The 14,693-nt window shown below is 43.2% G+C and overlaps 2 protein-coding genes across 13 annotated transcripts in view; one reads left to right on the top strand and one right to left on the bottom strand.

Annotated features, from left to right (window-relative positions):
• Window positions 1-14,693, bottom strand: part of Bacc (Bacchus) — a 43,630-nt gene that overhangs the window by 14,520 nt on the left and 14,417 nt on the right. Inside the window, exon 4 of one of the 2 annotated variants that reach the window (XM_066298338.1) lies at window positions 11,629-11,733. The exons of the other annotated variant lie outside the window; for it this stretch is intronic. The gene's annotated coding sequence lies outside the window, so the exon portion shown is untranslated. The remainder of the gene's footprint in view (window positions 1-11,628; window positions 11,734-14,693) is intronic. 2 annotated transcript variants of the gene reach the window in all.
• Ten-m (teneurin transmembrane protein Ten-m) overlaps window positions 1-14,693 on the top strand; it is a 95,178-nt gene that overhangs the window by 70,678 nt on the left and 9,807 nt on the right. For 8 of the 11 annotated variants that reach the window (XM_066298285.1, XM_066298281.1, XM_066298286.1 and 5 more), the window contains 5 exons: window positions 9,095-9,271; window positions 10,198-10,506; window positions 12,427-13,596; window positions 13,980-14,257; window positions 14,316-14,532. In XM_066298285.1, the coding sequence (XP_066154382.1) occupies window positions 9,095-9,271; window positions 10,198-10,506; window positions 12,427-13,596; window positions 13,980-14,257; window positions 14,316-14,532 (2,151 nt within the window). Of the gene's footprint in view, window positions 1-6,553; window positions 6,639-9,094; window positions 9,272-10,197; window positions 10,507-12,426; window positions 13,597-13,979; window positions 14,258-14,315; window positions 14,533-14,693 lie in introns of those variants that run through there. The other 3 variants (XM_066298289.1, XM_066298288.1, XM_066298290.1) reach the window with 3 other exon arrangements.

Genomic DNA, 14,693 nt, shown 5'->3' with positions numbered 1-14,693 from the left:
CTGTCCCTATATTGCAAAGGGGAGCGGAAAATATCTTTTGTGCTGCAGTACTTTACAAGTTAATGAATTGATAATAAAAACTGTGTTGTTGTTGTTTTCCTTGCGTTGAAGCAAGCGATTTTCAGGCTTTCACACCCTGTAGTGCAGACACGACACTTCTATTATTGCAATAAATCAGCAACTGAACTATTACAAGAAATATATTCTAGGTCGCTGTGATTTCCTTCAGTACCGTATTACTTTTATCTGGAATAAAATTACCAACTTAATCCGACAAGAAACAGTGACGATCCGGCCACGGGTACGAAACAGCTGCGAGAACGCACTTTCGATAATAAAAAATAATAAAAAATGTTTAACTCTATATTAAAACAATTGCACGCCACTGCGATTTCTTTCAAAATATTCGTAAGCCACCTTGATTTGACAGAGACCAGTGGCTGGATTGCATTATTTGACACTGACATCTCGAACAATTAATTCGGCCATCTTGTTTTGAAAAAACAAAAGAACTGCGCCACGTTGCCAATCGCTGAATATTTCACCTATTCCAATAGTATCGCCGCTTCGCGCATGGAGAAAAAATGGATTTTTTCGAAGTCACATGAGGCATCTGGAAGCGACTAATTAGGCAGAACAGGAAATGTGGCCAAAAGATACGGAGACTATCTGCCACCCATGCACATGATTTCGCCGGTGAACATGCAATTCCAGAATACTTTGTGTTATTGTGATGATGATGACACCAGTCCCATTTAGCTGCTGCTTTCTTTTAATCATAGAGGCGTGGTTTGATGATCTCTCGCTAAAAGCTTCAGGTGCTTACTGAAGAGAGCTTTACTCCCACTAGAGTTTCAATACAATATGGGGAGTAATATCAGGATTTTGGGTTATGGCTCAATATCGGCGAAGTCAATACATGCCCGGGCCTATACTTAAACCGTGAAATAACACGGGGGTTAATGCGCAATATCACACTCCCCTAACCATAGGGGTGTACTTATTATGATTTACTGACACCCTTTCGGTGCTGCGGCCCTGATTTTGTAAACTTATTTATGGTGGAGCCAGAAAAAAGCGCCTTCTCTGGAAATAAATAATAATACGAATCAGGCCATTAATCTTTGGTACACTATATAATTATTATGATAAATATTCAACGAGGTTAACACAGGAAACAAAAGAGATGGTCGAAATAAATAATTCTGACCATTGAACCATGGGCATTCGAATACGGCTGCTAGAAGAAATGCACATTTCAAGGAAAGCAGTTTTGAAAATTGTGTAAATCAAAAGAGAAACATTCTTCACCACCGTGAGTTTGGTCTCATGCATTATTTATCACCCATTCACGCCATGGCAGTTATAGAAACTGATTTTGTTCTAGCGATTCCACATGCTTAAGCAGGATATCAACATTCTTTTCCTGGATAAGAAATACCTTCGCCTGGCCAAAATACATACTATACACGTGGTGGTGCTATCGCGTGAAAGGGGGTGATATTACAAAACGCGACCGCAGTCTCGGATGGCCGGAAAGACATCCAGATAGAGGCTTCGGATTCCCGATAAGAAAGAGGGGCCCGATCGGCCAAGAAATATGGCGGAAACGCGGGTTTCTGTGTCGTAGGGCACACGCAATGGCACGGCCCTACTTGCGATAAATTAGAGGGTCGGCAATGCCTTTGATGCCCCCCTTTGAGATGTGTGTATGTGTGTGTGTGTGTGTGTGTTCGGATCGAATTTTTCCGAATGCGGCCAGCTTTTATGGGGATTCCTTCGGTTTTTCTACTAGATATACGTCAAGGATTTCGGGGAGGATTTGATTGATGTGTGAGACTGCTGCGATATAGCCGAAATGACCTAAATATCTCTATACAATCAATTTTAGCTTTTGGGAAATTGATGAAATCATCACTGCACAATTTTGATTGTGTATTCTGCCCAAACTGGTAGATGCGCCACCCATTAATTGAAACTCCCAATTATTTCCGTACAATCGACTTTTACGAACTTGACTGCCACAAGGAGATTTTCTGCCCGAGATGGTGGATGCGCCCCGCACAACTCTACACATAATTTTATCCCTTTTGTCTCAGCCTGATTAGAAATCTGCTCGATGCAGTGATGGCAATTGATCACAATGGAGCTTTGTATGAAAAGCGCCGACTAACCGTCGAAAATTCGAGGTGAAAACAAACGGGGAATTAATTTGTCGGCGAATTATAATCAAACGGGTCGGCAGAACGCGTGATTGCGCCAAGCCGGAGTGTTATTGCGATGCTAATGAGAAATTTAATTACTGATCGAAAATATAAAGCCGGTGGCGTGATTGCACGTGCAAAACGCAGACAATAAACTAGGCAGAAAATCCGCACAAAATGGTGAAGGAGTAAAATAGACAAACTACGCCTCTGCTGAGGCACAAGTGCATTTTATGCAAATTAGGTTTGTCCCGCATGTTAAATAGGCTCGGCATATTGTAGGTAGTTGATCAGTATTCATGTTTATATTGGTAGTACCACCTCATCATTATGAGGTGTGTCAGCCTTTACGTTCAAGTCCGCATTGTTTTTGTTGTCGAACCATGCTCACTCTGTATGTGGCCACAAACCCATGTTAATGGACCGCAATTGACTTGGGTGGGCATGCAGTCAGACATCGGTATTGTTTAGGCCCTTAACATCCTTTTGTGTGGGGTAAAAGACTAGAAGTAAACGCTAAAAAGCAGCTGTTCCTTCAAAGTTATCTCTGTGGGGCAAAAAATCCGGGTTACATAGATTTTAATTAATCAAAAATTCCGGGGAGAACTTGCTCGAGCCTAATTTAAAAGTGTTTTTAAGGTGGAAGGGTCCGGACGTGTTTTTCGGAAGGGTGGCGCTCCATCAATCACCCCTTTGTTCCCTAATATCTAGTGCGATCGGTCACTTCACGTTGAATTCTGCCTGATGCGAAATAAGAATTTAGTGGATTTTTTGCCGATGAAACTATCCGAGTGCGACAAATCACAATCCGGGGTTTTTGTATTCAAATATACTCTGCTCGAGTTGGCTCTCGAAACAATAAAAACGAAATTGAAGGCAAAGTTTATGATCAGCGTCGTAAATCAAGCGAAACCGACCGCAAACATAAGTGTAATTCGAATTTTATTGTCTTCTCCTCTTGGTTTTATATGCACGCCTATTAATTTCTTTTGTCGGTTAACTAGAACCATCGCCACCCAACCATGGACCCGGTACTCCTCAGGACAATCGACGCTACTTGTAGGCCGCCCCGAGGGCGGGACCCTTGTAGCTACCCTTAAAGTGCACGCTTGTTATTCCGCCATTTCTATCGCGGCCCTGAAGTCCCCCATTTTCTTACATTCACTGCATCAAGTCAGTCAAATAAAAATTCAAGTCACCCCTAAAATATTAATTAATTTAAACTCCCACTGTTTGCATAAATTAATCTGAGACTGCCTTGAGTTGTGACGTCAAATCGAAAGTAAATATGGCAACATCAGGGAACACAATCATTAAAAATGTATAATGGTTGTCACCTGTCACAATGGAAAGAAAAGTGAAATGCGGCGTTGCCCTTTGCAATTTCCCTTTCGAAAAATGACTCTTTTTATCGCAGAATATATATACATATATATATATATATATATATATATATATATATATATATATATATATACACACACACATATATATATATATCGGTTTTTTGCTTCCTTATTGAAACTACGCTGATTGCGGTTCTGTTGACCACACATTAATCGAATTTCATGGCAAAATTATGCGGTAATATTGATGTATTAATGGTAAACTTACCAGACAGTCAGGTTCGAAGGCTCACTCGTTATTTTGGATTCCCTGTAAATCAATCTCCTGTTAAAGTTACCCAGCGTGTTAATAATTTAGCCCTTAAGACCATAGCAGTTTCCTGCCTTTGAAACTGATTGGAAGCTGAATGAGCCACAAGTCTCTGTTTACTTTGAAGGTTCTAAGGGCGAGATTTTTCGAGTGCTGATTAAGTTTATTAGGGGGACAGTTCGAACGGTGAACGAGTGTGATGAAATTCTCTGTCTCTCTCTCTCTCCAACTCTACACTTTGTTTCCACTGACTTGAGCAATTGGTCCGAAAATTCGCGTGTGCAAATACCTCCAAAATGAAGATGCGAATACTAAATGCCCCCAAGGGCCTGTTCCACACTCTTTGTTAATTGTTTCATATTCTTGCAAATCCTTTAAGACTAATCAGATTTTCATGCTTTTCCGGCTATGATTTATTGAGGCCAATTGGCGTCGCAGCAGCAGACCATAGTTGCCATTTGCGAACTGTTAAAGCGAAAAGGGGTAAATTACCTTTTCGTACCCAAAACTGGGGCAGCTTTGTGAGTGCGCAGCAAAATTTGTTGAAAAAGAAATTTTTGACTTTGGACACAATCGTATGCCTGCGACATTGAAACTTCGACTGGGGCGAAGAGTTATGGATCAGTCCGTAAAGCATTTTATTGCCTTATGCCCTCATAAAGTGGTCCACAAGTGTTCCTGGAACCCCACACACTAACTACCTCCATTAGAGCATTAGGAGAAATATAGAGTCTATCCTTTTCCCGGGCAAATCCGGCTCTGTAGAGTGCAGCTTTGGCGTTAAGGAGATTATCGAAATAACAATAAAGAAACCTTTTAGCTCGAGAGCAACAATAAATAACATTTGTAAGAGGGTCCCATATTATACACCATCATAAGGCCCCGAAAATTCCTTTTCTGAGATGGATGCATTGTGCGTATTAGCATTTGGGGACACGTTGCACCTGGTCAAAGAATTTGACACGATTGCATGCAATCTTTTCTCAAGAGTCAGTCATTGAGAAATTTGGTAATCGTGTGTGCAAGAGGGACCCCATCTGGGAATGTGGAGTGTCTAGGCATTAAGCTCCAAGACAAATGATAGCAGGTCATAGAACTAAGGCTTTATGGCGCTTTTATGAAGTCGTAATACTTGAGGCTATTAAAAGCTTTAATAAATAAGAGCTCTGAAGCAGATAAAGTCGTCCCGTGTAACGTGTTGTTATTACTACACAAGAGCAGAAACGTTTTTTCATGGATCAAAGCTCTGGATAGAGCCGCCAAGACCTAATATTCCGAAATCTCTGTTGGACCCTCCTTGACCACCTTTTACGGTCGTCTTTATGATCCATAAACAAAACTGATATTTTTTAACGATCCCTTTCCTCGGCATCGAAAACTCGTAAAAAGTAAACCCTACAAAGTGCTGTTAGAAAACGTTTTATAGAAGGGCAATTTAGAGTAACTGTATTTTAAAAAAACTGACTTTGAGGGCCTTATTTGCGGGCCCGAGATTGGGTTTATGGGGCTTATTGGCGAAATTTTTGGGTCTATTGGGCCAACAAAAAAAAAGGCCAATTACGGTAGTTGGAATGGAATGTCGGAAGCCGGCTAGTAAGAGTTAAATTGGGCCGCACTGCAAAGTTCAGAGATTTGGTTTTTGCCCACGAAGTTGCCCTAAAAAAGTGTTTATTGGGGTGATCAGGGTTGACGAGATAATGGCCGGATCGTCAAGATTCTCGTCAGGTCTCTCGTTCCCCACGACTTTTCCTCTATAAGGTCACCTACCCAGATCGCTCCACACGAGTTAAAAATTCCCACAATTTTCGTTTCGGGCATTTTGGCTTCCTCAGATTTCCTTGTTTACTTTCAGGTCACTTAGGAATCCCGAAAATTTCCATTCGTGTTATTTTAGGGTAATCACGGTCGCAAACGCAGTTTTTGTTCGAGAACAGCCTCGCCCAAAGAGCTTAATTTATACATGAGCTTTTGCTGATTTAATGAATGCTTTTGATTGTGTGAGAAAGGGAGGCTGAATTTCCCTTGCGACCCCCTAAATCCGGATCTGTGCTAAGGGATGCCCTTTCGACTCAAGACGGCCATCTCCCCGATTGCCTATTTTTAAAACCTAAGCAAGCGATACTTTCTATATTTTCGTATTATTAATTTAAATGCTTCAAGAGCAACAGTTTTACTCCCGCAATGACATTTCTGAAATATTAAAGTTTTTATATCAAGAGGTCATGAAACCTCGCTGTCACGCTTAAATGAAATACTCTGTGTACTTTTAAGAAGAGATCGTAGGTTTACCCCTGTGCTGGAACACCCTCATCATTACTTCAGAAGATAATTCTTCAAATATCCTTGGTGGAGAAAATCTCCCCCAGGAAGTTCAACTTTATCAGTCAGCTGTTGCTGACTTAACGAAAACGTTTGACAGTGTGAGAAGGGGGAACCGAATTTCTCTTGCACCCCTCAATCCGGCTCTGTCGTAGGGGATGCCCTTTCGACTCAAGACGGCCGTGCCCCCGATTACCGATTTTTAGGGCCTAAACAGACGACGATCGTGGGACGCTTTCGGCTTTGGGTTAGATTCTTCTTCGGCTCTCGGCAGTATCATGATATCGCCGTACGCGTACGGACCTCTTCAGAGGCCCGGCGAAGAGAACGACTCGTATAACGAACGATACGCGCTATACGATCGGTACGAGCACTTCGATGGAACCCAGGAACGACCTCCTCAGTACTCACCTCCAGGGGAATACAGCGAAGCTGAACAACACCAGCCGTTTTCTCCATGTAATGTCTTCTTGATGGAAATTTGTTTATTTTTTTTTAGTGTAAATTGTGCTGTTCCAGTGGTGATAGTGAGTGAAAATTGGGGGTTGAGGGAGGTGATTTGGGGGTAAATTTGAGGTGTTGCTTGTTGTTTGCGGACATTCTTCAGGATTGAGGTAGCGGGAAGGGGTTTGTAGTGGAAGGAGTGAGGGAACTTGGGTTTGTTAGAAACATCTGTCTTTGATTTAAACTCGGAGCATTATCTAAAGTGGATTCCCATGCTTTTTTCCCCTTGAGTGATAACTCCAAATAGAGAAAACAAGATCGTAATTCGTTCTTTGTTAGGAAGAGAGATTAATGGGTTCTTTAATTAGACTGCGTTCGTTACAGCCGATTGTATATTGAATATCCCCACAGATGGACGACTGTAAAAGGAGGCGATAGCCGTTTATAAACAATACATCATCAGCTATCCCGATAAAAAATTAGATTAATTTTTAATTACCAGAGAAGGGGGTCAAATGTGAAGATGGTTCTAGGAAGCGAGATAATTGGTGCTATTATTAGTGTCGGAGTCAAAGCGCTACTTATTAGTGCGATCGAAAATTATCCTTATTTGGGTGTCGTAAACAAACTAAGAGAACCTTGAGGGAACCTACACGTTTCGGTTAACACAGATTTCCATGGAACCAAACCGTTGATAATGCGAGTTTCCGCTTAATATTACGATTAGCGGCTTTCAACAAAATAAATATTTATGCCTAAATATTATGTCGCAGACATTGTTCCAGGCAGCTGGACCGTCTGGAACAAGAAACTTTTAAGTGTTCTAATTTAGAAATCTATTCCTGAACAACATCGATTGGAAATATTGCTCGTAACAACAAATCGAAATTGGATTACGTAGTTTTTGCTATTTTTAGGCTCCGCGGTAATTTGGACTTTCCAGAATCACTCTGGACAGAGAAAAAAACGGCATTTGTGTAGATACCAATCAGGTATGGGCTTTCGTTTAAAAAGTGGCATCGCCGTTATTAGATTTCTCGAGATATAAATCCGAAAGAATGCGTGGTACCATTGGGAAACCTTAAAGGTTAATTAAAAATCTCAAAACTAAATTTATCTCCATGGCAGGATCTAGATCTCATCCGATATACTTCATGAATATAAATTTGAATTCATGGGATATCAGTTACACTCAAGTATTCAGGCACTTTACTAGGAGATCGATATTAATGGAAAACGGCTCTGTGTGCTGGATTGAGATAGAGAATAATCAGTTGCCAGATTCGGTTTCAACGGATGGAGCCGAGAAGCTCAGAATTGAGTTCTTCGAGAAATAGCTGGAAGGGGTAGAGAAGGAGGGGGGATTCCTGCACGCGAAAGGGATGTTAAGCAGACAAAAGAGCGGCAAAAACCTGAAGTCTCTCTTAGTGGGACACCCTGTAAAGTTTTTAAATTCCCCGTTGCTCCAGTCAAGGGGAACGACGTTTGTTTTGGTGCATTATTGCGATTTTGAAGAAATTTGCTCTTTCGAGCAATCAGAGGCGTCGAAGTGGCGTCACACTGCGTGGTCGCTATGACGAACTATCTGCGCCGTTGATTTCTGAGAAAATGAGTCCCCACACTCGCGTCCAAATTGAATTTCTCTTTTACCCCGTATCATCCCTTTTAAACCTCGTCATCCACGCCACTGGGTTTTGGGGGAAACCGTCAATTAACAGATAAAACTTTACTCCTTCCAAAATAGCTGTTTTTTTTTCCAGTGCGGCGAGCGACACTTCCAGCGTTCTACAGCCAAAGTTCCATCCAGATTTCCCTGGATCGCGACTTTTCCCTGGATTCCCCGCCGTTAAAGCGTGTCCTCTCTAATTTTAAGGATCTATTTTGGAACTGGAAATGATGTACGAGCGAGTTGTCGTTTATTAACGGCGCTATCTGTATTTATGCAACTGGATTTAATGGTTGTTGCCCGATGGCGTGGAACTTTAAAAAATAAATACTCGTGGTATTAGACAGGGAGAGGCTTTCGTTTATTGTTTATGACACTTTCCGGGCCCACTTATCCAGGGGAAATTATCGTTTATGGCTTTTTCCGAGATGGAGGTAATGTGGATGTATAGAGATTTCGCTCGGGGAGCTGAACACCATGTCGGAGACCCGATAGAGGAAGTAATTTTACTAAATTTATAAACAATACTTGAGCAGCGTAGATAGACAAACAAACAGATTTCTTGAGGTTAACAGAGGGCACGTTTCAAGAACAGGAATAACAGATGTTGCGTGGCATCATCCGAACCTCCCACCCAACACTGCATAAAGGCATTTTTGTTTAACTACCGAAAAGCGCTGATTAATCTCTCGTTTTTTTGCACCTGAAAGCAATTTGCCACGCGTTTCGTTTGATCAATCCCAGAGATGTTATCGCCTCATGGAACTTTGAATAGCAATTTTTCGAATTTACATTTCGTTTTCAGGTTGTCTGCTAGACAGCGCTCCGCGTCCCCCTGATGTGCCTCCCAGGAACCCCACAATGAGCAGGTTGAATGGACGCCTGGCCTCGGCCCCCCCGCAGGACCCCAATCAGGATTTTGAACCCTCGTGTCTAGTCCGGACCCCTTCGGGGAACGTGTATATACCAAGTGGAACCTTAAGTAAGTCACGTATAATTAACAGGAGCCCCACAGTCAGTTGGGCAGAGATTTCTTGTCTACCGTTGAAGTTATTAAGAATTTTACCTTCGTCACGGTGGACGTTTTTCTGGTCCCTTTCGTGAATTCTTCCAGCCCACCATATGGTGGTGGCAATTAGGCATATGGGAACCTAGGGTTTGGTAACCACGTATTTCTCGTTTTGCATCTGATGCGTGATGAAAAACGTAATGAAGACCGAAGTATCTGGTCCGCCTATCTCTAATTCCTCGAATGGTGCTCTTGTTTACCCTGCTAATCTTAACATAATATTTTCCTGCCCAAGAGCGATCCTTTGTCCTTAGCAAATTCGGTTATCGCAGCCCTTAAATATTTGCTTAGGGCAGAGGTGGTTTGCCCACGGCCCAGGGCTTTACCTATGACATTGTTATAGGAATTTTAAGTTGTCTACTAATGGGGGTTATACTGGTTAAATACGAGGTGTGAGCTGTGTTTAATGGACCTCTCCAAAATGGAAAAACCCCCAACTTCCTCATCCATCGAGGTCAAGTTCGCGCATTCCCAATCGCTCAATTAAGACACCAAATTCCCAGTATTTAACCAGCAATCTTATCGGCATTGAGAGTGACCGATGGCGTTTTGCATTGCAGCATAAACGAAACCCACGAGAATCGCCATCACATGTGGTGGGTATTGAAACTGTAATTGCAAACATTACAAAACAATACATTCCATATGGCCATGGTAAGTATGGCGGAACCTGTTTTGGTCTCGTTATTAGAGATCTCCGAAAGGTCCATTACGGAACGTGTGAAGACGTAGGCAGATAATGGTCCCAGACGCGATAGCTATAATGGCCACGTTATGAGATATTGAAAATTGAGATTGCAACAATTCAGATTCTCCATTAACGATAATTTTGACTGCAGATCATTCAAAAAACCAAGTGATCGACTACAAGCCGAATTCGTCGTGCAGCAGTCCCTCCAAAGACTTCAAGAACTCCACCCTGCCCGGAGGTGGGATGCCCGGATCGAATAGTCTGCCGTACGGAGCGCAAATTCCCGTTTTACCCGTCCGAAACAACCTGAGGAGGCCCAATTCCAGTCACTTTCCTCCGACAGCCTCCAGGTTCCATTTCAGGAAAGGCCTGGCTTCCAGGTGCACTTGGAAGTGCACTGCTATCGCTTGCATAGTCCTATGTGTGGTTTTGACTGCTGCTTTGTCCTATATTTCTGGTAAGTAAGGACTGAACGATCCATTAAGGGGGTCAACGAAAAAGCGGTGTTTCGCAAACGCGGTCATTTATTACGGGCCCAGACCTATTTATTTCACCGCGTGATGCCGCCACCTACGTCTAAACAGATTGAAATAAAAGGATAAGGCCTAAAATAGAACCGTCCGAAAACGAAGCTTATGTGGGGCAATCTTTAGGTAGAAGAAAATAATGGTTTCATGTCGTTAAAGGGATTTTGCGATGGAATAGGAAATGGCAACGCCGCGTCACGCTTTTGTTTTTGAAAATGCACGTCGGGATTTGACAGAAGCCTGACGTGAGGAGTGTCGACAGGCAGCGTTGTCGAATCGCGCAAAAAGCCAGGTTTGCGTGCACTTATTTGGTAGCGAAGCACTTAAACATCCGTTCCGCATTAATTACTCCCAGAAGTACAAAAAAGGCGATTTGTTCCCATAATCTTTGTTAGCGTAGCCCCGTATCGAGCGCCAACATCTGGCGCCTGTTACACGTTGCCTTTGTACAGTACCACATTTTGCTACTTGTTCTCGTACGATACCATCAGAAGCCCATTAACCGTCCTAAAAGGTTCATCCTTTCCGCCCAGGAAGTCCCAGCACGAGGGGTCGTAATTTGTCCGCAGAAAAAACGAATTAAACTTCTTGCTCGTTCCATTTACCGGGCATGGTAACATAATACCATTGCGCCGGGAAAAAATCAAGTGGAAATCATTTGTAACGTTAGGTTTTTTTTTCATGGAGAAGGGTCCTCTTCATTGTGCTTTCGCCCATTTTTCGGATGAGCTTTTACCTGACCCAGAACAGCTGTTCGAGCATATGGTTATTGAGCCACCACGTTTCAGCAATAAATAAGGTGGATGTCACAACTTTTTGCTTTGCTGGTCCTGCCCAGGACTAATGAAGGGAAATTGTTGTAATACTTTGCCACACATGAAACTATGGGATTTGATGAATGTTGTGGGGGCTTTAAAATAGACTTAAACAGGCCTTAATTCGCTAAGGACGATCTATGACCATCAAACTTGCTACGAATGCACCATAGTTGTTCATGCAAATTTTCGTAAAAAGAAACAAAACAGTTTCAAGTTAAAAATTTGCAACTTTACCACTGTATTCTCAATTTCTAGCTTAGTTGCCGGTGTCTGAGGAGCCGTAGTTAAGATCTCGATATCTCGGGAACGGCAGCAGCTCGAGCGTCGAAGTTTGCGAGTCTGAAAAGGGGAAAACACGCGCATCTTCAGCGATATAAAAAATAAAAAATAAAAAAACTAAATCTTCGTCATTTTTCTCAAATAAAATTAAATCCTTTTCGGAAAGTGCAATATACCGCAGTATCCTCCTCGCCGATCCCCCTCGTTTACAAAATATTGCTGTGAGAAATATTCAAACTTTATTAACATTTCGTAATGTCCTCGAATGGCCGTAAACTGAAGCTTTAACCGCATATCCTTAACATATCAATTTTAACGGAAGTTAGCGATAACACAATTTCAACACTATTACGCGTTGATAATCATTTTCATAACACACAGGCAGTACCGGCCTCATGGGAGGGCGAGGCTGGGCGCCGGCCCAGGGCGGCGAACTTTCCTGGTGGGCGGTTTTCTTGGGGGTAGGGGGGCGGTGATTAGAAATTTCGGTCAGGGCTACTAGGGCCGGCCCTGCATGCAGGACGATAATTTAAAAATTTTTAACACTAGATGAACCAGAAGTGGTGAAAAAATCATTTTCGAATTATGGAGAAGGGTGGTCATAGGAATCCACGAGTCACAGAGAGAAAGAACCACAGAGGCCCTTTCTTTCTAGGCTCCTTAAAGAATTGGAGGGATCTTTGACGCGATATTTGGTCGTTCCTCAGATCTATCTATTACATGATCTGACACTGACTCCATGTACTTTTTCAGCATCTAGTATCCTCAACTGGTCATATCAAAGCACGAAGCCATGCTCAGTCCTCGTAGGCGACAACACGCAAATCATTCCAGCTTCCAAAACCGCCCCATCGGAAACCAACCACTCTACGTCGAGCAGGCCGAAGCAGCCCCCCTCGTCGTCGTCGTCCTCCGGAGGTAAATCTAGCTACCCTCCTTATTTCCGCAAGCGTAGAGAAGTTAGTCCACCGCATGCAGTGTTCTTTCCAAGCAACACTTCTGTTTCTGAGCATGTAGGTAGTGTGCATGTTAGTACTGTGGGGCCTGAGGGTTCTTCTTTGTCGCATGAGAGTGATGAGACCACTACCGAGAGTGTCATTTCGGCGAGTAATAATATTGGTCCCTCTACCTCCTCTTTATCCACCGAGGAGGCGCTAGAAGAAGCTTTTGTAAGTCCAACTTCTGCGCCTCCACTTTCTGTGTCAACTTCTGCGCCTTCAACTACCACTGAGGCCGATTTAGAGAGTTTGTACGGAGAACTGTTTGAAGCAAACGCGTCGAACGAAGAAGAAAATAAGTCTGAGGAACTTCAAAGAGACTCTCCAATATTCGTTTATGAATTTAGTAACGAGGAAATTAAAGCGAAACTTCCGAAAACCTCCAAAGAGCTTACTGACGTCAACTTGGTAGCTCCTCCTCAGCCAGATAACTTCGCGGCCAAAAACCTGGTTCTGCAGCAGCTCAACTCCACCCCTCCCTCTATGAAAGTCTTCGAAATTCCTTCCTCCTCCTCTAAACATGTTCAAGTAAATGTGACAATATCCACGGATCCTCAGAACCCATTTTCCACCTCTTCGGTCTATGTGCTTTCGGTTTCGGTGCCCACCGACGGGCAGGAACCCTCTGTTAACCTAAACACAAACGAGGGTGCTTTTAAGGCTAACTCGCAACAGCATCAGCAGGGTGGGGCTTGTGAGTGCGAGTGTCCATGTTTAGAGGAGTCTCACGAACTTTTAGATGGGAATACTTCAGAGTATTATGACTATGAGGGGTTATTTGCCTCCAAGGAGTTCCGAGGACGCAAGAAGGGGGGATTGAGCACCACCGAGGCGGGTTTGACTACTGAGGAGACATGGACCAGTACTAGTTGTCCGGAGGTTACCACGAAGTTGCCTCCGCCTCCCACCATTCTTATTTTGGAAGGTAAATGCATGACTTGATGGGCAAATCAAAATGTGGTGGTCACTTCACTGATCACTTTGATTTGACCAGCAGTTTTCAAGTATTCGATTCAAACGCATACATGTCGGAATCATTTGTGACCTCTAACGGCATTTTATCATCATCGTGATCATCCTCTCTATAGGTACCATCATTAATAACACCCATAAAGCCTTTCATTTCGCCAATATGTCATTAACTCAGGTGGCGCTCCTTATCTGATGCACGCTCTAAGCGATCCCATCGGTTTTGTTATTGCTTGACTAACTGCATTTGCCAATGAATTACTGTGTATAGAAGATTTGGGTAATCTGCATGATTTGCTTACCTTTTAAGGGCCATTTAACATGAGGGCATTGATTTAGGGGCCCGAACATTCCCCGCACAGTCATTCCCCCCCGATGGGACTACATTTGCACAAACTTCTCTGGGACAGAGATTGACCAAGGAAATTCCCCCTTATGGTTACTGGAACATGCAGTTCTATCATCCTCAAGCCGCATATGTGAAATTTGAGTACAGCATACCCAGAGGGGCCAGCATAGGTGTTTATGCCCGAAGAAACGCTCTACCCACTCACACTCAATATGACATTCTGGAGGTTTTGAGCGGATTCAAAGCGAGAACTACCAGAGCTTCTCACGTGAGTCTTCGGCACAGTCAGTCAATAGCAGAAATTGTTCACGAGTATCACGTTTCAGTCTATAGTAAAAAAAGAGGTCACACACTACATGGAGCAAGGCCATTGGTTCCTCTCGCTGTACAACGACGATGGAGACCCTCAGGAGATCACCATGGAGGCTGAAGTTGCAGACGACATGACCCACAATTGCCCTAATGGCTGTAGCGGCAAGGGGGAATGTCTCATGGGGCACTGCCAATGCAATCCTGGATTCGGCGGGGACGACTGCAGTGAAAGTGAGTCTGGAAGGGCATGATTTGATACACTTGTATGCTAATTTCTGTGCTAACCTTGCGTGCAGTGTAGCCACTGTAGGATAAAAGTAGAAGCCAGAGGCGTAACACATCGACGTGGCCAATTTTAAGAATTTATCTGTTCTTGAAGTGCTCGGATGAGA

This window comes from Euwallacea fornicatus, chromosome 30 (assembly GCF_040115645.1).
Source record: "Euwallacea fornicatus isolate EFF26 chromosome 30, ASM4011564v1, whole genome shotgun sequence".
NCBI classification, from domain to species: Eukaryota; Metazoa; Arthropoda; class Insecta; order Coleoptera; family Curculionidae; genus Euwallacea; species Euwallacea fornicatus.
The sequence above is the reverse complement of the archived record's forward strand: the minus strand, read 5'-3'. Positions and strand labels throughout refer to the sequence as shown.